Source organism: Pollicipes pollicipes, unplaced genomic scaffold (genome assembly GCF_011947565.3).
Source record: "Pollicipes pollicipes isolate AB1234 unplaced genomic scaffold, Ppol_2.1 Scaffold_5724;HRSCAF=6776_pilon_pilon_pilon, whole genome shotgun sequence".
Lineage (NCBI taxonomy): Eukaryota > Metazoa > Arthropoda > Thecostraca > Pollicipedomorpha > Pollicipedidae > Pollicipes > Pollicipes pollicipes.
Genome location: NW_023596746.1, coordinates 2,102,702 through 2,129,812, shown reverse-complemented (window position 1 = coordinate 2,129,812; position 27,111 = coordinate 2,102,702). Strand labels below are relative to the sequence as shown.

Genomic DNA, 27,111 nt, shown 5'->3' with positions numbered 1-27,111 from the left:
CAAGGTACATTTGATTTGTTTATTCCAAAATATCCACTGTCCAAAATTAATATCCAAATTGATATCCAAAAAATATCCAAAATTTTTACATCTATGCAAAATCTGGAACAAGTTCGGAAACACGCAAAACTTACGCATGCTGCAACACGTTCCGAAATCATTTTGGAGAAACATTCGAGTGGTCAAATTAACCTCCCACCCCACCCAAACGTGATAAAGGTATATAGCTAAATGCCGCCGTTCAGCTCGTGCCATAAAGGCGGCCGGGGAAAAAACTTTGTGTCGCGCTCGAATAATGCAAATTACTGCATTCCACAGAGCTTGAAAGAGCTGTCAGCTGCTAGTACATCACAACTGTCCAATTCCTGAACCTATTACATTCCGTTGGACGTCCAGCAGCGTCTCTCCCAATGCCGCCAGGGCCGCCTCCGTGGCGTTTTCCAGAGTTACGACATTTAATTTAAAAGGCTCCCATTCGCCTGCGGTGGGTGCGATTATATGCACACGATGCCTTTGTCGGAGACATTTTGAACGGCAATGTAAATCACGCATCGGCTGGCTTTCCTCTTTTGTTCAGATCACCCCTGAAAACCGTATTGCTAACAGCGCCAGGCTGCCCCTAGCGTGATGTCAAGAATACGGCGACGCGGGAAAAATACTTGTAATCGTGAATGAAGTGTGCAACTGTGTGCATACAATAGCACCGATTCTGTCAGCTGCCAGTACAAAACACTCGTCCAATTTTGGATTCTATCTTATTCCATCCACCACCCGACAGCCTCTCTCCGAACGACAACGGGCGGCTGCAATGGCTGTTGTCAAAGTTATGCCGTTTACGCCGTTCAATTCATAATGATTGAGTCGTGCGTGGCTGGTGGTGCGACGATGCGCACACGATTATCGACGGAGAACTATCGGCCGCAGAATAAATCGCTCATCGGCTGAGATGCCCTTTTTGTTCAGATTTCCCCAGTGGCATAATGTCTAATACGTCTGGCCAGCCCGTGGCGTCATAGTAAGAACACGGCGACCAGGAAAAATCGTTATAATAACGCATAAAGAGTTGGGCTGTGTGCATTCCATAGTGCTGGTATAGGGTTATCAGCTGCATTTATAACACAACTTTCCGATTCGGAAATACAAAATGAAGTTGGTGAACACGCCGACAGCGTCTAACTCATAGCTGGCGGGGCGTCTGCAATGCTTTTTTTTGTAGTTATGGCGTCCAAATGAAAATACCTTTCTTCATGCGCGGCGTGTGGGACCATATCAGTGTGGTTGTAGCATGACTGGCCGGTAATTTAATTGCTTATCGGCCGACATAGCCTTTTTAAGTCAAATCACCACTTGGCGTCTCATTGTTCACTGCGGCCTGCCTGCTCGTGGTGTGATGGCCTGAACACGGTGAGAGAGAACACAGTTCTCCCATGAAGGCATCCGCTTTATTCGGCCGGACCTCCGGGAGAATCTCATTTAATGTAAGAGGGCTGCTCGCACCGGTGATTTGCAAAGTACGGTATCCCATTCAAAATAATTTTAGTCGTGCGAGGCTGTTGCTACCATGTGCAACATGGCAGGCGACAGGTCACAGCCGTGTCTTTAATAGCACAGCGATTCTCGAATTAAGATGACGTAGTTTGTAACAGCAACAAGAGTTTACAATCTGACCGCAAAACTGTGAAGTAATTTTAAATGGATGGACTAAACCTTGCAAATCTAGCGTTCTCATCGGCCCTAAGTTTGCTGCTCCGGCCACTTTTGCACTAAGACCTGTGTCCTGACCACTGAGACTTTTGGCATGGCCAGCAAATAATACTTTGTTCAAATTAAAGTCCCGAAAATAAAAGCTTTGATGGTTAGGACGCATTGCATGTTATGTATTTTTATCTTGTTTGGTTTATCACATTTAGAGCTATACTGCAACGGTTTAGATATTTTGATAGATTTGCTCCGGGTGACGATTTAAACTGTTCGAATATTCGTCGATGACAGAAGACACTTTTTCATCCCTGCCCTTTCTGAAAATATTCTAGTGCAACAAAGAGATATGAAAACCCATGCGTGGTCCAAGGGGGTGGGTGACATGGCCCCATACCGCCCCCCACACCCCACCCCATCCCACCCTCCTGCTCTGAATTCGTTCCTGTCCGCGCAGCATTGTTCGATAATACGCAAAGGAATGTGACGAGGAAATTTGGGAAGCCATGGTGACGGCATCGCCACCACACCATTCAATGAAGTATTCTCGTCAACTTGGTGGCTGGCACTTCCGCTCGCAGCCCCATAGACGTAGGAACGTTTCAAAAAGTGGGGGGGGGGGCAAGCTCAGGATGTGCTTCAGGAGATTTTTCTGGAAAACAAGCTCGATGACCGGGGGGGGGGGGGGGGGGTAAAGATGGAGTTTGTTATCGCTCTTTACTTAAATGTCACGGCTGCTATGCTAGATATGCATTTAAAGCTGTTTCTTACTGGTGCACAATCCTGCCTATGCGACTCATCTAAGCCATTCGGCAACTAATGCTATCCAGCTTCCCACGATTATTCGTCCGTTCTAGCACTGTCTTTCCTGGGGAGGCGAAATTCCACGAGCGGTCATTGAGGAGACATCTGTCTCCACAGGGTAGATGCCACAATACAGCCTGGTCATCGGCTGGTGAGAATTTTGAAAGTGAACCGATGGCTTGTGTGAACCGAACCGAACCGCTTGAAAGTGAACCGATGAACCGAAGTGCAACAAATTTCCATGCTGCTTCATTTCGCTGGCTGCTTTTCAAAAGATAATACTTGTTGCAGCATTTTAGGCGTAAACAAATTCGGAAGCTTGAAATTACCGAAAATAATGTGACAAGAGTCATAAAACTGAAGATTCTCTTTTAAAAACCAAGCCACATAATGAAGGTCCATCTGTCATATGTTCCTTATCTGGGCCCTGCTCCCGTCCGCCGTCGGCGGCCACTGCCCTTGCCCCGATGTCTCCCGCATGACTGACTGCGAACTGGCGTATGGCTGCTTTGTTGCATATTTCTAGACAAGCATTACTACTAATTGGTGTGTGAAACTTATGTTGAACACCTGCAACAGTATCTTTTCCGAATTATCCTCCCTTACACCAGACCACCGTAAAAAATAGCCTCCGGGAGGCCACCTACCTCAGGTATGAATTGGCCCAAGGGATCGCTTATTGCCCATCATTCAACGTAGACGACTTGATCTGCTTTCGCAGGCAAGGGTTAGCCAGAGTCTTGCCAAGGGGGATCACAGGGTGGACAAAGCTCCTCTTATGTTGACCTCCAAAAAATCCCCGGATGTAGTTACTTGCTAACAAGGGACTCGGTTTTCTTTGTTTTATTGTTCTTTTCCCCTGTTACCAGAACGGAAAGCAATAGCTACCGTGAGATCAATCCTGTTTTTATTTTGAATTCAATAAACTGCAGAAATCAGGCGATGAACGACCGCACAGAATAAATCACCGGCAACCTTAATTTACAATGGTTTAGCAGACTCTTTCTAAACCGATATAATTCAGAAGCTTTGTCACAATTTTTACCTGGGTTCCGCACACATTAAGAACGTCACGAAGGCATATCAGATCGATATGTTTGATCCAAATTTGAAGATTAAAATTTTATTGCAGAACGAGTGGCCAACAATGTGTATTAAAATGGCCAAGCCATCTTTGTCTGGGAATGTTCACCATTCAGTCAGAATCGATTGGTGATACGATTAACGTAACGTGGTTTCTGAACATGCGCTCTCAAATTTTGGGAGCAAAAACTCGATACCAGGCGTTGTAGTCGCCATAGCCAGCGGAGGGTTATTCTAGCGGCTAACTTTTAGCCTCGGCCCACCGGCAGACAAAAATGATGACTTCTGAAAAGTTTACCTTTAAACACTTTAATTGATAAGCAGCACAAGTTATGTGACGCAATTTGGGGCATACAAACTTGAAGATCATAGAAACAAAAACCTCGACTCCAGGCGTTGTAGTCTCCGTAGGCCGCGCGGCGTCGGCCCCACAGCTAGTGCTGAGCCGTGGACAACGGGTGTACGAAAATGCTGACGCTTCTGAAAGGAGCATCTTTGAATGCTTCATGACATCAAATATTACATTTAGAAGGCAGTCTGGGGGCATATGTCATGTGTGCAAATTTTTTGGCTGATGATAAGAACGGACTGGCCTTTAAAGCACCGCGAAGTGGGGCTGGAATCTGGTGGTCGAACTGGAAGAATAAAGGTAGAACTGATGCTTTTCGTGTTTCTGTAATTATTAATCTGTCCAGAAGGCAGATTAACACGGCGCCTGCTGTCTGATAGCACTTGCAGTGGCCGAATCCGTTCGATTTTGCGGAAGCTGTATCCCAGGTCATTGTTGTACTTGCTCTCGAGGTTGTGGGCGGGCATGTTCAAATCTTTCGATGAAGTTGCTTTACTCATCCATTCTGAAAAAAATAAACGTTCTCAGGCAAGCATGGGATGGCCTTGTTCGCTTTTTTAAGGCCCATTTCGACCCACTTTATTCAACAATAATGAGACCCCTACTCTACTCAACAATAATGTGACCCCATATTTCCTTCCGGGCAAGGGGCCCCTTGAGTACAACACCTGGGAGCGCTGCCGCCTCCGGTCAAGGGCTGAAGGGCCATTCCGTCCCACGGTGAAGTGTCTTCTGGCTGTCATTCTGGCGACATGGAGCATGATCTCCTGGTCGACTCGGTGGTCATTAGGAGGATATATCATATCACATTGTTCCCCTCCCTGACACGGGAGGCCTTCTGGCCCGCGCAGTTGGCCCCGGATCAGCACAGGAACCCTCATTAACGCAACAATGTCCCTGATCGTCGCAGGTGGTTCAATAGTTGTCACATGGACTCCAGTTTCATGCCTTTTCAATGTTCTTCAGTGATATTGGGGACCCCCTGAGGGTAGATAGCGGATGAACGGGGGTCCCAACTTTGCATCAATATGGCTAGTTCTGTTCATCTTAAAATATTCCAGATCCAGTCAGAATTGATTATTGATAAAAAAAACTACCTAATATGCTTTTGAACATACACGCTCGCAAGCAATAGCAGCAACAGTCTCGACGCCCAGCGTTGCAGTCTCCATGGGACGCGCGGCGTCGGCCTCACGGCTGTGACACGACGATGACCAATGAGCAAACGAAAAAGATGACGCATCTTGAAGAAGATGGCTGATGAAATAAGTAAATCGGCATTTATGTTTAATGTAGTGTAAAAGTAAGCTTAACACAACCTCAATCTAAGAAGTAGAGGACCAGTTAACACTGCCGGCCGCCCTTTCCACCTTGAAAAGTGGGGGAGGGGGGGTCATGGCCTGAGAGCCTCCCCTGGTCCTACATTCATGAACAGCCCAACAATAGCTCAAAATCCTTGCCTTTCTCCAGTGGCTGTGGCTGGTTTTTCTCCGCCTTTAATCGGTTTCTCAGCCAGAACAAGATGACCACTCGTTTTATCACATTTTCGGAAAATATCAGACGTCTAGAAACGTCTAGAAACTATCCGAAACACATCAGACGCCTGGAAAGAACATTCCAAAAATACTAACGCATATATCTGCTGTCTTGTGCTCATCCTTAACATGAGTCGTTGATAATCTGCGTAGTTTGAAACATTGAGTATTGTCAATATAATCGTTGTTTAGCACTATGCGATTTAACCAGCACCTCCCGTCAAATTGAGGGTCGCTGACTTAACATAAGAGCTTTGAACCCACAATACCGAAACACTATCAGCCAGAGGTATTTCTTTCTTACATCAAGCCTTTATTATGACGACAGAATACAGTTGATGAAAACTGTGAATAAATGCGCCTAGCGATAGGATGGGCAAAGTTATTGATGATTTAGGCACCCACTGAATTTCCCTGAACAGATTAATCAGGTTCAGATATCCATATCATTCCTTCGACTCCCCCCCCCCCCCCCTCTTCAGACGTCTCGCTCAGTGCTAGCCGACGTCCGCACGGCTATTTGCAAAGGCGTTCAACTGAAAATGCTTTTATTCGTGTGCGAGGTGCGTCAGCGTGCACACAATGCTACTTTAGTCGAACTAGAGGTCGGCGATAGTAACTGATTATTGGACAGCATGTCCTTTTTTGTTCCTATCGTCCTAATCAACCCTTTATCCCTCCCCCCCCCCCCCCCCCCGGTAATAAGTTTTCCTTAACCTCAGTCGAGTTGACCACGCCTCATAGGGATGGCTACCAGATCAGGCACTCGTTTTGGTAGCTTACGAATTTAAGCTAAAAACAAACTAACGGCGATACTAATCGCGTATAAGACAAGGTTTTTTTTACACCCTTCGGCCGTAAGAGAGCTAAGATTTGTTTTTCAGCATCCCTTGCTCATAACAAATTCAGTCACATGGTAAAAAGTGTGTATGCTACATGGACATAAAAAGTATCCCAAGGCTGAGAGCTCTCTACCAGAGCTACCAAAATTGTTTGTATGAAAACAGATTCTGTTTTGAAACAAAGATATGGGCAGACCTGTTTGATATTTTTTCAACCAATTAGCAACGACTTGATTAGTGTTTTCATCTTCTTACATTATGAAAAAGGGATATGATAAAGGAAACTCTATGTCGTCTTACGAATTACTTTATTCTGAAAAATTCATGATGCCCAATTTTGTAAGCTATCAGCTGAGCAAAAGTTCCATTTTGCCTCTTAAGTGCAACATGCGTCTCTATCGTCTCGCTGTGCGTCAGCCCGCGTCGAGCTCGCTCCGGATTGTCTGTCGGTGAACTGTGCCGAGGAGTGTGCGGGGCGCGTTGCGATCGGGAGCGCAGGGTGGGGTTGTTAAATTGTTTTCGTGCTGCGCTCTCTGAGACTATCAGTGAGTTGTTTTGAACTGAAGTTGAAAGGAAAGAACGTGATTGTTACGTGATTTGGGAGTATGGACTTGTGACTCCGATTTGCTCGGTAAGGACAAGGTCATTGTACATGAAGCTCAAGGAACATCGGTGAGGTTAGAGAAAGTGCGTCACAGTTTTGGCTTTTGAAATGCAAGTTTCTGCAAAATTCATGCATTATTGACAGGCTGTTGTTCAGTTTGCGTGCATCAATTCTGCTTTATTTATCTGATGCATTTGATTCTTTGTTTTCCCAAGGCGATTAAAAATCATGTTCCTCGTATAATGAGCACAATTTTGAGATGCTGATTCAGTAATACCTTGTCATTTTTAGGCCTGAAAGCTTATTGTGTTCAGTGTTTGCTTTTCCTGTTGCAGCATTGCTGTGATATCCGGAATTTCCTCAGTAATTGTGGTTGAGCATGAACAAGTTGGGTATATTTTCACCTTTTTTTGGTTCCTTGTGTGGTGTTATCTTACAATCAGTAGGTGGTTCAATGTATCCCAATTGTTATTTTTATGCTCACCGCATTTTACCAAAGATTAGGTTGACATTGATGGATGACAAGTTACTTCCGTACCCAGGCTTAGGGTTTGGGTTTATTGTGATATCTTGCAATAGTATAATTTTGGTCATTAAATTCAAGTGCATTATATATATGCATATATATATATATATATATATATATATATATATATATATATATTCTAATCTGAATCTATAGATATGATGTATTTGCACATGCACACACACACACACATACTTGGAGCCTTTCAACTAAAACAATGGGTGGATTTTCATCTGAATAGCAAGGCATTGGGCGAATAAGGTTCAGATACTATACATGATTGATATGCTTGAGATAGCTTAAGCCCTGCTTAATTTGGTAGTGTTGCACAGTTAAGGTTAGCATGCATCCCTTTTATGACAAGTTCAATAATGTTGAAATGCTTGTGATTTAGTATGCATCATAACAAGATGCAGGCAAGATGAGCTGCCTTTAATGCATGTTTGCAGTACTTGTTTCCATTTAAAATAGTATGACAATTCATATGCCTTCACTGTTCTGAATGCTTTATCATTTTTTCCAAGTTGCAGTTATCCATTTTAAAACCCAGATTATCAGTACACTTAAGGTTATAGACTGCCGGACCAAAATAACCAAAATGCAATATCTAGAGATGCAACCAATCTTAACATTCACAGAGAGACAGCCAATTGAATACATTGTCAAGTTAATCAGGTAAAGCCAAATGTTTGTGCCTTGCATACTTTCTCTGAACAGTCATCAAAGCATAATTTTGCAGATAACACTTCAACACAGTTCCTGCTTTTTTAGATGTAGATGTTCTTTACATGAATGGTCTTGTCTTATAAATTGTATACAGTGTACAAGTAGTTAAAGGATATGTTCAGGCCCTGTTTCAAGCTTGTGGTATGTGGTGAGCATTTACACCAATAATGAACAGCATTTGTTTTGTGGATGAAAAAGAAATAACACATGAATGCAAAGCAGATATCAGCTTTTAAAAGCACCATGAATGCCCAGATTCAATATGAATGCTTAAGTGAAGATATCAGCTTTTAAAAGCACCATGAATGCCCAGATTAAATATGTATGCTTAATGAATTTTCATATAGCTCTGCATTAATCAATTTCAGATACTGCAAGATGTTCTGGCATAGGCTTATATCAGTCAAGATGGAAGCCAAAATATCTCTACAAATTACTCTATGAGATAGCAGTGCCTTTAGTGTTTGGTCTGATGTTATTTTCATCTTATACCAATTCATAATTATTTCCTTCCACACAAGGGTTAATTTCTATGCTCCAAAATTCCATTACAACTGATCTCAGATGATGTTACAGATAAACACCCACAACTAAGTCTCTGCTTCCAAGTGAACCAGTAAGGTTGACCAAGGCTTTGCTGTAGAGAACATGACACATTTGTTAACAGTCCACTCCAATAGGGCATATTTGATTTTGCCCCATGGCTTAGGAAGATTTGCTCAGTCTTAGCATGCAAAATTATTTGTTTTGTGCTGTGAGAGGAAATAACATTTGTGGGTAGAAATTATCTCACAAAGATAAGGTTTTGAAAGTGGTGTCTGGGGAGCTAAAGTTGGTTAGCCCATACAGTTATGTTGTATATGGTATGGAGTTTTTAGGACAGTGTGATTAAGAGTTATAAAGCTTAAATTTGTGTCATTTTTAGGGTACATTCCCAAAGCATATGTTAGTGGAACCACATGAAAAGTACAAATGAATTTGTGTAATGTTATAGTCCAAGTGGCACAATCAAATGAACAATTTTGGTGCATTCAAAACAATCAAATGTGATATTCATCACAGCCTCTGGGACTGTGTCAGAGGATTTCACATTGATCTTGTTCAAAATTGACATGGGGGAAGCTGCTTGTGAACATGGACAATGAGATGACCATGGACCTTACATGGATGGCCAGGTCATTCAGGTATGTAATTATAGTTGCGTAACTGATTGTTAATACTTGGCACAGCAGAAGGCTGAATCTATTTAGTGAGAGGTGCATTGGTAGAACCTTGAAATTTGCAGCACCAAACCATGCAATGCATTGACCACATAATGTGTTACTGGTTTGTATACCACAGCCTTGGGACAAACCAAGCATCCCAGTGTAAATTTTTGTCAAAGCTAGAGTGTGCTTTGAAAATGGCCACTGGCTGAACAACATGCTGCAGAAAACAAAGCCATAGTTTGAAGCTCTTTTGCAGATGGTTGTTGACCATTCATATGCCAGGAGATACTGGTTGAATGACACTATCGAGTAAACGTAAATTATACTGTGGAAACTCAGCATTTAAGCTAGTAAAGGTAACCATTGTTCAAATGATATTGTTTTATTATATGTTCTGATACATGAAGAATAGATTAGGTTTCACAAGTGCAAACAGGTTTCAACTGGTTAGCGGTCTACACAAAATGAGGAGATCAAGGCTTGTATGGCTTATATCAAGTACAAAGCTGAAGGCTAGCATTTCTTTTCAAATGAAAGTATGACCTCATATTTTGTGCATTTTACCCTAAGTATGAGGGGCTCAGTTTTTTGCACATGCTCGTGGGAGAAAGTCATTTTACTGCTGTGATACTGAAAACATATGGCTGTCCTATTGGTGACAGTAACAGTAAGATGTGAGGGAGTTAAAGGGTGAGTCAAATGACATTTCTGCCATGGTAGCAGCTACTTCAAATACAACTGCTGAGCTATTTGGACTATTTTTGAGAATACTGATGTTGCTGTGTGAATCACACATTTGATTTAACTATGTGTGAAACATGCAAAAAAGGCTGCACACTTTTGTAAGCAGTACTTTAAATATTAGCATACATGATCACATAAACATACTTTGGTAAGTATAGGTTCAACTTGTCAGCTATAGTCAACATTTAAACAAAGAGCTTGTTCAAATACAAAGCTGGCCTCCTGGCTTATTCTACCCACTTCCTATATTGTACTTTAATGCTGAAATTGTGCTCCACACCCTGGAAACACAGACGCATGGCCGATGCAGGGCGAATGTGTTAATTTCAAACAAAATCTTCATCATTTCTCTGAAGGAGCAGTGCTGGTGTGCTGGTTTGGGGTCTTTAATTGGAGGTTGAAAATTTTGGTGTTAAAGAAATAAGAATATTTAAGTTTAAACCATTGCAAGTCAAACCATTTTTTGTCAAAATGAATGCTACTAGAGTAGAATTAGCATAGATGCATGCAAATGATGAGATGTCAAACTCTCATTGAACCAAGCCTTTTATGAAAGAGTATTGCACTACCTGAGACATCAGCACACTTTGTGTCATGCACATGCCTGGAATGTAAAATTTGGGGTCACCATTTGTATCAGCATAGCACCAGTTTTTTAAGCATACATCTATAGTGTCAGCATGTAAAGAGCTTGGTGTAATGCCAAATGAGGGTTTTAAGCTGTCTGCTGCCATTATTCGTGAATAGGCAGATGCAGTTTAGTTGGTGTGTGTACATGCCAAACTTGTTTCAACATATTTTGCTTCAATGCTACTAAATTGATAAATCTCTTATACCAGTTTATTGTGCCAAACACATCACAGCATGGCAAATGCTTATTGCTCTCAGTTAACAGACACAATTGGTTTGTTTTGCAGTTAACAGTTGCATAAAGATGCTTTTTCTGGATAGTTTGCAACCAGTCAGTATTCTACCTGAGGGATACCCCAGCCCCAGGGTGACCTTTCGTTAGCATTTTCCGTGACTTTCCACAGTCAGCATAACTATTCTTGCCACTGGCGGTGAAAGCAGCTGATCCTCCTCCTGTCCTTTCCCCTGGCCGCCGGCTGACGGCACCCTATCCGCCGCAGGTAGCCGGCCGACCGGCCTCCGGCCTAGAGGAGCGGCGCTGGGAGGCACTTCGTCCGCCCGGCGCCCCATGGCCCGGCGCCCCCGCGTGACCGGCGCCCCGCCGCCCGCCGCCGGCGTCCGCTCGTGACCGCCCGCCGCCCTCCCGTGGCTGTGCGCGCGCCCGTCCCGCCGCCAAGGTGTCGCACTTCGGCATCGCCGCCGCCCGCTACTTCAGCGTCAGTGCCCGGACGCGCGGCATGCAGAAGCGGGACGCCAAGGAGAAGCCGGCGGATGAGGCGGCGGCGGCGCGCCGCGCCGCGCGCCTGCCCTCCTCCAGCCGCGCCACCGTCCAGAGCACGGGCTCGCGCCAGTCCGGCTCCGGCTCGAGCTCGGGCGTGCTCATGGTCGGCTCCAACTTCCGCGTCGGCAAGAAGATTGGCTGCGGTAACTTCGGCGAGCTCCGGCTCGGCAAGAACATGTACAACAGCGAACACGTCGCCATCAAGCTGGTGAGTGGAAGCAGAGAGAGAGAGAGGGGGGGGGGGAGAGGTAGAGGTATGTGCTCCAGTGGTCTTGATGTTGTTTATCGGGAGCAGGCAGTTGGGCATGTATGTGTTGGACATCATTCGGCTTTCCCGACAGTCATCAGATGCAAGTAATCACGAACCGGATGGTCCGAGTTGCCTGGCCCATTTAGCTCTCGGCTGGATGAGCGCTTTGTGGCGTGTGTCTCCGGTGTATCTATGGCTGTTCTCACCTTGTGTCATGTTTTTGTTTGTCATCCGCCTTTTATGAACACATATGGACCCACCAGCCATTTTATTTGCGTTTTTGTCACTGTCCTGGGCTGTTACTGATGTAATTGTTTTGGTTGTTGGTGCCTTACAGTATCTTGTTAGCACGTGTTATCAGAATAAGTGTTCTGCTGACACATGCAATTTTTTGCTTTTTTGCTGTTCCCTCTCAACCGCCCCACGATTTAAGGTGCCACTTTTATCGTGCAATGTGTTGCGTCCTGTTCGTGACGAAGTCTGTTTCTTCATTGGCTATAGTCTATATCATCTCATGCGCATTAGGGCTCTGACTGAAGATCTTTCTGGTTGTGGACTCCGCCTTGGTTCAGTGGCCATAGGTCGTATTTGTAGTTCATGCAACGTGCTACGGTTGTTGAACGGAGGCGAATGTGGAAAGAAATACGCCCGGGAGGTTTCTGTGTCCATTCGGGCATGGCTGCGGTCTGCAGTGGTAACTCCTGTGTCAGATGATCGGCTTCAGCATGTGTCATCGGTGGACACGTGCAGCCTGCTATCGGCACACATTGCACGGCTGGCGCCCACGCGCGGTAATCGGTTGGTTTTCCGGCTATGGTGGCTTAAAACTGGCCCCTCATCATTGATTCGTCATAGACTGGATGAAAGTACAGTGCTGTGTGCAAGGACAGTTCCAGGGAAGGGGAAGAGGGCCAGCCGGGCCATCTTTCCCCAACGTGGCCAGGGACGGGCAGAAATGACTCATCTTTGAACTTGAACTTTGACGAAATAGTAAGCAACCGTTACCAAGGGAAGCTGGTTTTAGACCGCTCATTGGAATAAAAACGAGCGAAATCGAGGATATTTGACATGCGGAATATCTTTCTGAGAGGGCGCAAAATAACCTTGTTATTTGGCGTGTCTTCCATAACTCTTTGGTGATTATTTGGCTAATCATCAGCACATTTGGGACTCTGGGCCCCAAGTCGGCGTTCTGAATTCGCCCTGGGTTATACGTATGGGTTATTGGTGACACGTTCTGTCCGAGCTGGAAGATGCATGTACGATGCCTCATAGAGGCAATTTCATGTCCATCAAGTGTAACGCTGCAGACTTTCGATCATGTCACTTCAAAACATGTCTTATACGCAGCGACTCAGTGCTGCATTATTTTTTTTTAAAATAAGGGGAGAAGGACATGCCATAGTGGATGCAAAATTGCCCTAGTAATCGGCGCGTCCGAGAACTCATCATCAGTTAGTCACGCGAGCGTCCGATTTTGGAAAGAGCATCATCCTCCCTGCATGAGTACACTGGGCCATCAATCCACGCGGAACTTCAGGCTTCAGCGCTGTTGATGTTGATGATCTGCGAGGGATGGTTTCCATACTTCGGATCAGCCCATTGCGAGCCGTGGCTTTTCTTAGCAAACGTTCCACGGCGTGAGGTCATTGGCCTGTGATGTTCCTCCTCGCTCGGATGCTCGTGAATAAGCGAGTGACGAGTCGGTCGTGCTCGGCCCGTTTCGTGTCTTGGCACGGCTGTGTGCCGTTTCGCACCGTGTTCCATCGTGCGACTCGGCTGTCCGCGCCGTTTGTATTGCCCCTGGTGCCGTGTGCTGCCTCGTATGCTAGCGCTGTACGGTTTTACACGACCGTTTGACAACCTGTTGATTTGCTTCTTTATGACGTCAAACCACACCGTACATTTAGCAGTTGCCGAGCATGGTGGTCGTGGAATTTGACACAGCTTGTTTGGATGCCTACTTTGCCTTTGGTTTCGTGCCAGTAGCTTTTGTCCGTTTCGTGAGGACGTCGTAATTTGCTGGCATGGAACAAGCTTGATCAGCCGGAATGGCGTTGATTCGATGGCTCTTACCTGCTGCGTTTTATCGGCCGCCGTGATGGCAGCAAGGTATTGCGACGCTGAAAAACCTGGATGCTAATTGCGTCGCTAAATACGTAAATCTGACCCACCTTTTCCTTTGCTGTTGCTATCGGCACAGTGTTTTTGTTGTGCCACCGGGAGCTGTGGCTTTCGCATGCCGTTCCGTTTCGTGGGTTTCAGTCTATGTTTCCGGGCCGTGCCTTCCGTGGGTCTGTGACCTCTCCCTCCCCCCCCCCCTCCAGTCACGTGGTCACCACGCGGCTCATCTGGCGTGCTCCGCTGGTATTACTGGTCTCAGCTCCGCGTTTTGGGCTCTGTATGACCGCGCAGTCGAAGCGCCCGAGAGCCCCAATTACCACTGCCACTGATCTCAGCTCTGTAATAACCGGCACACGATCGTGGCCTAGTGGAGCGGCACGACTAAGTGTCGCACTTTTTCAAGACAAACCGCTTATGCGCATGCTGCGAGCAGACATGCGTCTGTTCTCTAGTTTTGGTTCCTGGCTCCCACTGGTTCCTTCGGCATTTAAAGCCCTGGATCCTGTATCCCGCTAGTCCTTTGGACAAAACAAGACCCTGGATCCTGGCTCCTGCTGGATCTTCCGGCAAGCCAAGATTCTGTATCGTGGTTCTCACTGGTTCTTTCAACGAGATAAAACCATAGATCCTGGTTCCCACTGGTTCTTTCGACAAAGCCAAACGCTGGATCCTGACTTCCTCTGGCTCGTTAGCAGACCATAAGCCTGGTTCCTGGTTCTCCTTGGTTCTTATGGAAGCACTGGACCTTGCATACTGATCGTCACTGATTTTCTTTATAAGCACGAAACTGACTCGTGGTTTTCAGTCACGGCCATGTAGGTCACACAGGACAACTCAAATATTTTTACTCCCACATTTATTTAAAGTCTTACACCACAGACAAGTCAGCATGCCCTGATACCGCCAATGCAACTAAAAAACGCTTATAACTGCTAGTTATGCGTAATTTTCTTACAGCTAAGAAGTCAACGTGTGACAGCTGAAACTATCACACGGGTTAACCCATATATTTCAGCTCTCACATCGCATGAAAGCCACATACTCCAGACAAGTTAAACAGTATGTCGCCATACCACCATACAACCAGCAGAGCTTCACTGCAAATTTAAGATCATTACCCACAAGTCCGAAATAAGTCGCTGACAGCTGCATCTATCACCTGGATGATCCACATATTTGTGATAAAAGTCAAAATTCACACACTACAGGCATGTTAAACAGTCAACATGTTCTCGAAACCATGTGCTCACCATTGCAAAATAGTAGGGGTGTCAGTTGTGAATGTGCGCTAATCAACCAAATCAGGATCATGCCATATCACACTAGATTTCAAGGCAACATAAACAGTGTATCAATTCCAACTGTCCAATCACCAGGGTCTCCCTAAAGTGCAGTCAGGTCAGAATCCAGGTCCTCCTGGTCTGCCAAACTTGCAAATTGATATCAAGTGGTGTCCTTGCTTGTATTGAAGTAAGATGTGGTCAGATCCCACGACAATATAACGGATGGAATAGATGAGATATCTGTCAGAAATCGGACGCTGGCACAACCTGAGCGGTATGGCTAGTGCGGGTCGGTTAGCTGATGATCGGTCCCCCTCCTTCATCTTCGCACTTGCACATCCTGTGAGCAAATGTAAAACAATGGTAGGCCCATTTCCATTGCAGGTCATCATGCTTGGTTTTGCATGGACGAATTCTGGTAGTTACAGTTTTTTGATGGATTAATTATCTATAAATGGTTTTTTTCCAAAATGGTTATTAACCCCAGTTGATCAAGTTTATCCAGCGGGATCTGTGTTTTTGGCTCGGTTTGGTGCTTTTCAACCTCTATTACCTTAGCCAAGAAGGATGTAAACAAACGGTTGGCAAAAAGTTCAATTGAAGTTGGGTCAGACACCGCCACTTTTTGATGTGTTATGGCACGTGCCCTGTGGTCTTGTAGGTAACATGCTCTTCGTGCTGGATCTTTCGGCTTATTGTCAGGCTGGATCTTGGCTCTTGCTGGATCTTTCTATTTAGTATGAGGGTGGATCCTGGTTCCTGCTGGATCCCTCAGCCCAAAACCAGACTGGTTTTGGGGTTCGTCCTGGTCTCAGAACCTTGAGCGGGCTCCCGGAAAAACATCTTAGAACTCAGGTACATGTCTGGCTGCAGGGCTCTTACGAACACGTGGCTATCACATCCCACCGGTGGGTTTTGCGCACCTTTTGTGGTGCATGTGCGAAATCGACAAATACTTGAGGTACTTGCCCCATGTCATGAAGTGAATACATGTTTAGAGGTGTTCGTGGCTAACTGCTAGGGCTCCGTCTTGACTTGTGTGTTCTTACTAGTTGGTGACGGTTATGTAGAGAACAATGAAGTAATGACACTACTTTCGATGTCCGTCAGTTTATCGAACTGCGCTAATTGGTGTTCCATGGACTGTCCGTCGGGGCGGATATAACGACTCCAAAGGACAGTCCACTGCTGGGTTCAATTCCGAGAAAGCGCTCGTCGTGTTGCCTGGCCGATATGGAAGGCTCAGCTGGCCCGTGGCTTAAGTGATGAAGCGACTTGGAGCTGCCATGTCTTAGCATTATACGACACGACATATCCTTCCCCATCCTGTCCGATAAATAAGCTCGGATCGAAATGTGCCCATTTAACGGGAACTACTCGATTTGGGTGGTGGGTTCCGGGTGCGTGCATTGAGCTCTTCCCGGAGTATCTGAGAGTGATATGACCTGGCAGGCACCCCTGCGTGCCATTTCAAACACAATTATAACGCATCTTGATGAGAGATTGGGAGAATCAGCTGTCTGCGCCCCCCCCCCCCCCCCCGCCCTCCATGTCGAGACCCCAACTGCTGCTGAGACAGATGTGCCCTCGTGACAGATGTGAATATTACGCCCTCGGGAAGTCCCACCTTGTCGCTATCGCTACTTCGTCATATAGCTGGCTTTAGGATATCGTCCGGCTGTCGTGTCCGCTTCGCTATCCAGCAGGCCCAGCTGTCGTATCGGCTCTGCCGTCCGGCCGACCCAGCTGTCGTATCGGCTCTGCCGTCCGGCCGACCCAGCTGTCGTATCCGCTCCTCCGTCCAGCCGACCCAGCTGTCGTATCAGCGCGATAAAACGGACTGATGACGGCCGGTCATCGCCACTGTGCGCGCGTGCCCAAATACGGCGCTGGCTGCATGTGCCGATTGGCGCTGACGTCACTCCGGCAGCCGTGCCACGTTAGGGGACTCTGGTGTGTGGCAGCCGTGCGCGGCCCGGCATGCGCGTACGCGTGTGCGTGTGTGCATGTACATGCACGGCCCACGCATGCGCGTAACAGGTCATCATATGGCAACGTTTCACAAATTTGTGCTGTCTATGCTTTGTGCGTGATGCGGGATATATGCGGACCGTTTTTGGTGCCGTCATTCCGAAGGCAGGAATGGCGTCGTCGTCATGCGATTGCGATTTGCATGCCGTATGTAAGAGCATAGTACTTGGAAGGTGAAGGTGAAACGAGGGGAGGTGAGGTGAAATGATGCTACTTTTTGTCGCGAGTTTTCTGTACCCCAGGAGTTGCCAATATTGATATCATTAGCCAACTGTATTCCTTTTAGTGACTATCAGCTCACTTATGAAATCTTCTCGAGCCAGTGCAACATGAGTAACCATCGGGACACATTTCGATATGATAGCTTGTCTCAGCGCCAGCGCCGCCGCTACGCTCTGATTAGCCGGCCTCCGCCTCGGTGGCTGGGAGAGTGGAGGGGGGAGGGGGAGGGGGCGCCGCCCGGACGCCGACCTTGCTGACGCGCCGTCCGCCTCCGCCGCCGCCCGCAGGAGCCGATGAAGTCGAAGGCGCCCCAGCTGCACCTCGAGTACAGGTTCTACCGGCAGCTCGGCACGCACGGTAGGTGAACGGCGGCCGGACGCCGGCGCGCCCGCGCGGCCGGCCTGTCGGCTGATGGGAGTTGATGTGTGCCATTTTACCATTATGGGACACTTATGACAGGCTGTACCCGAGCCGGGCCATTTTCGTAATGAGTGTTGCGTGTGAGCACGCCCTCCCCTGATAGCGTGGCGTATGGTGTTATCCTTCGTAACTTTATCGCGGTTGTTAAAAACGCAGGCTTTGTTTTTCATTTTGCACCGTGACACACATACGCATTGAGACGTCAGCAGTGGGGGGAGGGAGGGGGCGGAGGGGAGGGAGTCGGCAGCAAGGCTGTTTCGATACTGCCGGCCTTGGGCGGGGTCGGGGGAGGCGACGAGGGGCTTTGTTGGCGGCGTATCACGATTATCACTGTCTGTGCGATAGCCGGACTGCCTGGGCGGTCGCCGTCGGCACGTAAGGTCCGATGTCACCGCCCGCCCCCGGCTGTGTGTCGGCTTATCTCTGACCACCTCCTTATGTCAGTACCCAGGCTGGGCTGGCCTGGGTACGCTCTGGCGGTAGTATGGCTGGAATATGTTGAGTCGGCTCACCACGGAACAAAGAGTACAGATTGATTAGGATCGAATAAATGGTATGAAAAGTCAACGAGTGTCGGAAGTAAATAATCTCTGGCTAGCGCGGAAGTAAGCGATGCCGTATCAGCATAAACGGATTGCTTCGGAGAAGACGTGATCTGGAGCCTGGCGCGGACCGGGTCTGCTGGCGGAGCCCCCCTCCGCCGAGACGGTGGCAGCTCCCGGAGCGGGGCCGCACGCTCGGGGGCGCGCTCCGGTCTGCCGATCAGCCGGCCGGCGCCCGGATCGGCACCGCACGCGGCCGGCGGCGCGACCGGTTTCGTCGTCGCGTGGGGGGGGGGGGGGGGGGGGGGTTAAATATCATTATCGCCGCACGGTTGGGGTCGGCTACGGCGCTGGAGCCCATTCGGCGCCGTGCCTGTCCTCGCTAGCGCCGGCTCGTCGGCGGCGGCCGCGGTGCGCCCGTCGTCGGACGTCCCGCGACCCGACCGGCTGCCACTCTCCCAGCCTTCCGGACCGTCCGGCGGCGGCCTGGTGCCTCCCAGCTGATGGCCGCCACCGCCGCCGCCGCCGCGCCGCGCACGGTCGTTGGCCCGTCGGCCGCGCCGGAACTGTATCGCGCGCCGGAACTGTCGCGCCACCTGCCTGCCGGCGGGCCATCGGCCGGCCGGGGCGGCCGCGGGCGGGGCTGGCCATGCGCTCGATCCCGGCTGCCGGACGGCGGCCCCGTCAGTGAGCCGGGATGTATCGGCGTCTGCCGCGGTGCAATGACTGGTCCGCGGTCAGCTGACGATCTCGCGGCGGTCAGCTGATGCGGACGCGGAGCGGCAACTGAGCGGAGCACCATCTCGTCCCGTGCCGACGCTATCTGCCAGCCGCTTGCCGTTTTGGGTGTTGGTGGTTTGTGGACGCGCGCGAGTTTTATATCCGGTTGCGGCTGTTCCGAATGTGTGCCATACCTCCCCCATCCTCGATCAGGCAGACCGAGTGTTGAGCTGTTGCGAGGCTTCGGGCTCCTGGTCAAGCTTGGTCGCTTTATTACATTTTATTGCGCCGTCTGTGGAATGCCGCGTTGACACGCGGCAGAACGCCAGGGCGCCAAGCGTTTGCAATCATTCCACGGAGCGAACCCGGTAGCGTTGTGTCGGCCGGCGCTGTCTGCTGACGCTGACGCCGGCCGCTGACGGAGCGGCCGGCCGGGCTCGCTCCGGCGCAGCGCCGCCGCTCGGCCGGCCGTGCGGCGTCGCCTCATCGCGCCGGCCCGCGCCGTCGCCGACCACGCGACAGCTGATGCATCAGCTGACTGCGGCCCGTTGATTGGCCGCGGCCGGCCGGCCCATCTCCCGTGCGGCAGGTGTGAGCGCGGCCGGCCCGACCGGAGCGCTGCCTGTCCGCGGCCGGAGCAGGGGCGGCGCATGGCCGGCTGGGGCCTGGTAGTAGATCCGTCCCGCCTCGTGAGGGGTCCTGGGAGGAGCGGCGGCGCGGTGGAGAGACCGGGAGCGTCGGGTGTGCTCGCTCGGCGCCGCGCTTCTGCCGGCGCCGGCCGTGCGTCACCGTGTACCGCCGCTCCGGCCGGCGGGTGGGCTCGGCGGCGGTGATGCAGCGGCGGCGTTCGGGCTGTGCTGGGCGTGAGCCGGCGCGTCGCCGACGGCACATCTCACCAACGCCACGCACCGGCACCCGGAACTACGCCGAGCACACGAATAAACTGCTGCGTAGGCACAAAGCAGGTGCAGAAGAGGTTTGTGTGGGGCCTTGCTGAAGGACATGCTTGGCGGACTGGCGGACATGCCCGCTTCAGTTCACGCTATCGCTACGTTATCGCGACATAAATAGAAACACCGACTTCGGTGAGTCACCACCGACTTGATTTGTCCTCCTGCCGGAAGGTAAAGGCACCCCGTCCCCTCTCCACCAAATCCTTGGGCTGCGAGGTTGTCTGATGAGTCAGTGGCCGTGAAGTCCGGATCACGCATCACTGGCCTTATGTTTGGTGGTGGGGGAGGGGGTTTACCCTGTCCGGCGCGCCAGTAGTGGTGGACGCAACCTGGCCGGGCCCGGCCAGTGGTCGGCGATTGGCGCCTGCCTGCCGCTGCTTCGTCATGTTCGTCGCCGCTGGATCGCGCTATGCGGGAGGAGCGGCGGCGCGCCTGCGTCACTGCTGCCGGCTGTCTGTGACTGAAAGCGGAGGGACGCCGCTCGGGGACGCCCGGCCAGTGGTCAGCGATTGGCGCCTGCCCGCCGCTGCTTCGTCACGTTCGCCGCCGCTGGATCGCGCCGTGCGGGAGGAGCGGCGGCGCGCCTGAGTCGCTGCTGCCGGACCGTCTGTGACTGAGAGCGGAGGGACGCCGCTCGGGGCCGCCCGGCCAGTGGACGCGTGCGTGCCCGGCCGGCGGGTCAGAGCGTGTCTGGCGGCGCGGACCCCCGGCGGTCCGGCGGCGCGGACCCCCGGCGGTCCGGCGTTGCCAGCTCAAGGCGCGTGCATCCGGACTGGTGGGGCGTCGGCGGCCGCTGCTGGCGGGCCGGCGGCCGGTGACGGGCGGCCGGGCCATGTCGCGACGCCGGCCACCCGCCGGCTGCACGCGCGCCGCGCACCACGCCACTGCGGCGGCCGCGACGTCACGGCGTCAGGGTCACGCAGCACACGGCACGGCGACGCCGTTACCGGGGGCATGGTGAGCGGGTGGGGTTAGTGCAACGCCTAGACGGCTTCCACCGCCGCGTAGTGCCGGGGTGCCGGCAGCCCGGCGGTGCGGCGTGGCGTGTGGTGTGTGGCGGGCGCAGTGACCGGCTCCTCAGGTGACGAGGTAGCCTCGGCTGCCAGTCGCGTGGTTGTCTTGATAACAGTGCGTTGCACGAAGGCGGTCCGGAGAGCGGGCAGCGACACGCCCTGTCCGGCCTGTTGGCATTCTCACACCTGCCGCGCGCAGTATTGGACCCCAGCCGGGCGCGGCTGCACCGGCTCGGAGCGCATCACGCTCCTGGCCAGACGCCGTTATCGGAGAGCACACTGGCGCCGCCCGCTCCGGCGCACGGGTGGAATGAGCCCGTCAGCTGGCCGTGGGTTCTGGCTGTGCTCTGCAGCCGGCCGGCACCGCGATCCGGGCCCCGCTGAATACTGATGACGCCGGCCACTGCCCGGCTCAGCGCTCGCAGTCGAAAACACGCGGCGCACGGCGATGGCTACTGGATGTTAGCACCGGCGAGCGAATTAGTGCGGGGGTTGCGCAGTGTTTCGCTGTGGGCATTGTGGTAATGCCGCGTGGGAAGGCTCGATTGCTCTGTATCGTGTCGCGTTCTCGTGGTGGTGATGGGAGTGGGGCCGAAGCCATTGCGCGTGGTTAGTCGGTGGGCGTAACGACATTGTTAACAGTTTCAGTGTTTCCCGTAAAACGATCATTGCGTTTTTGTTTACCCGTATAAGTTATCACACAATCGTGTTTTGCCTCTCGCGAACGATCTGGCGTGATCTGCCGGCCCATTCATTTGTTTGCCGGGTGGGATACAGCCGAGACCAGCTGACAGTTGGTCTTGGTCGTGACGGGCCAGGCCGGCCGGCGTCCTGTCCAAGTGACTGGGGAAGTGGCAGGCCGACGATGTGGACGGCACCAGCGGCGCACTCCGGGCATTCGTGATGCGCGCGGCGCCGGCCGGGTTTTAATGACCCGTGGTCCTCGACAGGGCTGTGGCGCTGAGGTTTAAAGGTGCTCTATCAGCTACCGTAAAAGGGCAGCGCTGTGCATGCCGGTGTCGTTGACGTATTCGGGGTGTGACCGCACGCGACCACGACCGCGCCAAGCCGGTGAAGCCCGAGCCGCGGGCGCCAGCCGGCCCCAGCGGTCGGGATGAGCGACGCCAGTGATCCTCGTGGCGCTCTGCAACGCCACGAGCCGTCCGGCCGTGGCCACTGACGCTCGGGCCGTGTCGGCTCGACGGCTGCAAACCGTGCACCCCAGCCTGTCCAGTTTACCGTCCAGGTCCAGCCGGTCGGTGGGCCGTGCCGGGGAGCGTGGCCGCCGCTCGGCCCGTTATGGGGCCCCCGGGAGACTCCCAGCGCCGGCCGGCCGACGTCTGGCTCGGGAGGCGGCGCGCGCCTGCAGCTCCCGGTGCCTCCCCGCTGGACCCCGGCCGTCCCAGGCGCGCCGCGGCGTGGCAGCGGTACGCCGCGTGCGAGGTGGCACCGTGAGGGCGTGAGGGTGGGGCAGCGCGCGGCCAAGGGCGCCAGGCGCGGCAGCGTCTGAAGACGGGAAGCAAAATGCGCACGCTTCTCGATCGCTGACATGGACATGCAGCTCCGCGAATTCTTTGGGCTGTGCTGCTCATGTCAAACGTATTTTTAGACGCAGCAGATCGTTGTTGTATTATTGCTCCGGTTTGTTATCTTTATGGTGTTTTTAGTGCCCGGAAATCGCTACTGGAGATGAAGACATATGACGCCAGTGATGAGGCGGCATCGATATTGTAGTGGGGAAGCTGCGCGTCTGGGAAACCAGAGGCACCGGGTTCGATTCTTCGCGGTGCCCGACGCTTTTGCCGGGGTGAGAGGCAAGCGACACCATATAGCCTTAGCAACTGAGTGCGTTATGAAGCCCCAATTACTGACGCCAGTAATGAACTGAATCGGAAGAATCGTATTGCAATGCTGCAACGGGTCAGCGTACTCAGCTACCGACCATTGGCGTATGCCTGCTCCAGCCGGGTTGATTGCGTGACGCTTGCTCGGAGGAGTGTCGAAGATTATCGAGCTGTCGCGGTTCCGCGAGCCCCGGGCGGCGCCAGCGGCGCTGCCAGAGCCGCCTGGCTCCGTTCCAGCGGCATACGCCGACCGATGCACGCCCGTATCATCGGACCCTCCGCTAACGCGCGCGTTCGCGTGCTGGCCCCAGCGGCAGCTGGAACGAACTGGAACTGGGTTGGAGCGAGCAGGATGGACCGAACGGTGGCGAGGACGCTTCGTGGTCCCGTAGCCGAGCTAGATCGCGAGTGTGCAACATTTGGCTGACGCGCACCGGTGGGTGATGGTGGGACGGCCCGGACAGGTTCTATCCAGAAATCGGGCATCGGCTCTTGTGCGTGTATTCGACTATTTCAGTGGGATCGATTCACTGTATGTTCATCATTGCGCAGCTCATTCCAACCACGATTGGTGACGACACCAAGCTCTTGTCGGTGAAGTCATATACTTTTATCAAAAAAAGCAATGGCCTCCACTTGAAAAAGCTGGACAAATCGCGAGGCCCAATTTCGGATGAAGTTTTCAGTTATGTGCACAAAAATGGAAAGGTTTGTTTAACTCCTCTCTGCGCCCTGCGTTTCACATTCCGCTTGAAGTGGTTGCATATGGGATGATGCTAAGCGCTCCTGACCTGCAGTATAGCCACGCCCACAACGTCAACGTGCCATTTTGTGAACTGACCGTTGGCGTTGAGTGATACAAAATGTCAGCTACGATTTGCTTTACTTGTACAGATGTAGGCCAAGGGGAGGGCGAGGGACCAGTCGCCCCATCAACGAGTTTGAGGGCGTCCCTGTTAATCTCAAGGCCTCCACAGGAAGCCGTGCTGATCCCCTAAACATCCAAGGTTTCCCCAAAACAGCTGTCTTGGACCTGCGTGGGCCGCTTGTGGACCCATTGCACCCGCAGGGGTTGCCAGCCGGCCAAAATGCAGTGCAATGGTTATATCTGCGGGCCGCAGTGCTATAGGGACAGGAGAGGCCGTCCAAATTCCTCTCCTTCCCCAACACACCTTGTCCAGAGCAGTCTGGAACATAGCTGTTCTGAACTCGCACCGTCGCGACAAGGTCTGGAACTGCTTTTTCACATTTTACGTTGCAGTATACTTTGCAGTAATATCAGCTTAAACTGTGCACTGTTGTCTAGACTTCTGGCCCGAACCCCGTTTTGCGTGACGGCTGTTTTCGTTGGTCGTTCACTAGGGCTAAAAACTTTTGGTAGGTATTTAAGGTACTAAGGCGCACAAGCTGATGTAGTTTTGTGTAGCTTTTTAAACCACGGCTTCCTTCCAATTTGCCTCAGAGGTTTCTTGAGTATCCAAACGCGGTGCACAGCTGCCTGTTTCATTTCACCCCTTTGTGGAGTGAAGTGACGTAACAGCTATGTCTTCTTTTAATGTTTCTGTATTCCTTTGGTAACGTTAACTCATGACACACAGTTAGGCCCATCTTGACTCCACTTTATGCAGAAAACTGAGAACTCGCGTCTTGACGCGTACATGGGTGAAAGCGAAACATCACCCAGTCCGTCTCAGAACTCCCTAACACGTTACAACAGCCGGAGATCAGCTAGCCGAAGCGTTGCATGCATGCTAACATACGGGACGAGGAGGACAGTCCGAACAATTATTCGATCCATGATACTAGTGCCTTGTTTCAGTGCTTTTATAAAACTATGACAGGCATTTGTGATGAAACAGCTTCACCTCATTTTACGTTGGTTAATTGATTGTAAGTGATCAGTAGACAAACTACAGGATAAGTTTGAGCCTAGTAAGTCGGCTGCTTTTTTGGGGCGGGATTCTTACGGAGCAGGCCCCAACTCAGTAACGCTATAAGATGGCTGTTGCTCCGCGGACTCAACCATGAATAAACGCACGGCGGAGACGCCGGCGCCGCCAGGAGGCGCTGGTTGTGAACGGCGGCGGCGGCGGCGCCGGCCGCCAACCGCTGGCCGGCGGGCGGGCGTCGGCCGAGCGGAACGGCCGCCGGCCGCGCCCCGTGGGAAGGCCGGCCGCTCAGCCGGCCGGCCGGCGGACTGGCCACGGTGAAGGGATGCTCGGCGCCGGTCGACGGCGGCCCCGTTGTCACGCCAAGCTGCGGGGCGCCGGCGGGCGGCGGCTCGCTGGTCTGGTGTCGCCCGGAGCGGACGGGAGGCGGTGGGCGGCGGAGGGGAGAAGGCTGGGAGCGTGGCCCGTCATGTGGACGGGCGCGGCAGCTGCCAGTGACGCCCGGGCGCGGCTGAAGCCGTGTCGATCGGACCGTGGCCAGGCTAGGCCGTAGTTTGCGAGCGTCGCCCGTGCTCGGTCTGCCCACGCCCTGCCTCCGTGCACCGTGTCTGTGTGTCCGTATCGGGCTGGTCAGTATTCGTACGCTGCGTCCGTGTTCCCGGAGTCCGTCTCGTGCAGCCCGTCTGGCCCCGCCTGGCGGCCGGCTGCCCCGGTGGCAGGGCCGGCCGGCCTGTTCTGCTCGGCCGCCGATCCGATGGAGCGGTAAACTGGGCGGCCGTCGGTGCCGCTCGGCCGGCCGGCCGGCACCGGAGGCCGGCCGCGCTCGCCCGCGCCGCAGCCGCCGCCGCCGCCGCCGCTGTCCGGCACCGCTACGCTGCGCCCGTGGTCGCGCTGCCGGAAAGTGGACCGGCTTCGGCACCTCCCGCTGGAGCCGGGCTGCCGTGGAGCTTGACAACCGAACTATGGCATTGTGCTGGTGCGGACGGTGCCCGGGATCGGTCGGCCTCCGGTCGCCGTCAGACGCGGTGACGCCGAGCCGGTGGAGCCAGGCCGACTGCAGCGGCCTCTGGTCGCCGCCAGACCCGGTGACGTCGAGCCGGTGGAGCCAGACCGACCGCAGCGACCTCCGGTCGCCGTCAGACCCGGTGACGTCGAGCCAGTGGAACCAGACCGACTGCAGCGGTGGTGGCGTCATCGGAGCGCTTGTTGAACGTATTGGGTCCGGTGATAAATGGGCGCTTGCCTTTTCTTTTGTTCGTCTAAACAGCTGGTGGGCGTTTTACGAGGTACAATACGTGTTCGCACGTATGATGGCATTGTACGGCACGAAAGATGACCCGCTGTTATTGCGGACGAGACTCTGGTGAGCGGTACAGGCTGACTGGACTTTGACCCGCGTCATGAGCTCAGGGGAACAAGCCACAAGCCCCGCACACCATTTGATCTGATCACAAAACCCTCAAAATTAGCGCGCAAAATTGATGTCATCGTGTAGTGTTCTCGTGTTTCCAGGTTTGAATTATGCGGGTGGTGTATCTCTGGGGCAGCGCTAAAAATCGCATTCTTTGTATCTATCAGTCACCATCTGAGACCTGGCTTTGACGAAGCATTTGGTGGCTGTGCTGTGCTGTTGGCAGGACACGCCGACCGCTGGCTGAGCTACCACCGGTACACATCTGAGACCTGGCTTTGATGACACATTTGGTGGCTGTGCTGTGCTGTTGGCAGGACACGCCGACCGCTGGCTGAGCAGCCATCGGTACTCGTCTGAGACCTGACTTTGATGACACATTTGGTGGCTGTGCTGTGCTGTTGGCAGGACACGCCGACCGCTGGCTGAGATGCCGCCGGTATTCATCTGAGACCTGGCTTTGATGACACATTTGGTGGCTGTGCTGTGCTGTTGGCAGGACACGCCGACCGCTGGCTGAGCTGCCACCGGTACTCATCGCACTGCGCCGGTCCGTAGACGAGTGGTTCATCCTCGGGATGTGGAGCCTGCGCTAACACTGATCATATGCTGGCACGATTATATGTGGCCTTTTTGGCAGACGCTTTCTTGCACTGCTCAAAGCAACCATGCAAACGCTGGACGCCTGCGTTTTAACTCTGATATGGATTGCATCGCTCTTTTATTATAGAAATAGTAGCAGACAGCGACGCCTGATGTGTCTGACGTATAATTTCCCACAGAGTGCATTGCGCTAGCCTTTCATGCTATTTTAAACTCGTCTGATGTAACAGGACGTGCTGTCCCCCAGAAGGTCATATGAAAGTCCAAAACACGTCC

General features: G+C 52.1%; 1 protein-coding gene across 3 annotated transcripts in view; it reads left to right on the top strand.

Annotated features, from left to right (window-relative positions):
• The first annotated feature begins 11,392 nt into the window (after positions 1-11,392).
• gish (casein kinase I gish) overlaps positions 11,393-27,111 on the top strand; it is a 38,793-nt gene continuing 23,074 nt past the window's right edge. For 2 of the 3 annotated variants that reach the window (XM_037227496.1, XM_037227494.1), the window contains exons 1-3: positions 11,393-11,738; positions 17,728-17,797; positions 26,732-26,782. In XM_037227496.1, coding sequence (XP_037083391.1) covers positions 11,487-11,738; positions 17,728-17,797; positions 26,732-26,782 — 373 coding nt within the window. In that variant the 5' untranslated portion in view covers positions 11,393-11,486. The remainder of the gene's footprint in view (positions 11,739-17,727; positions 17,798-26,731; positions 26,783-27,111) is intronic. The other variant, XM_037227495.1, reaches the window with a different exon arrangement.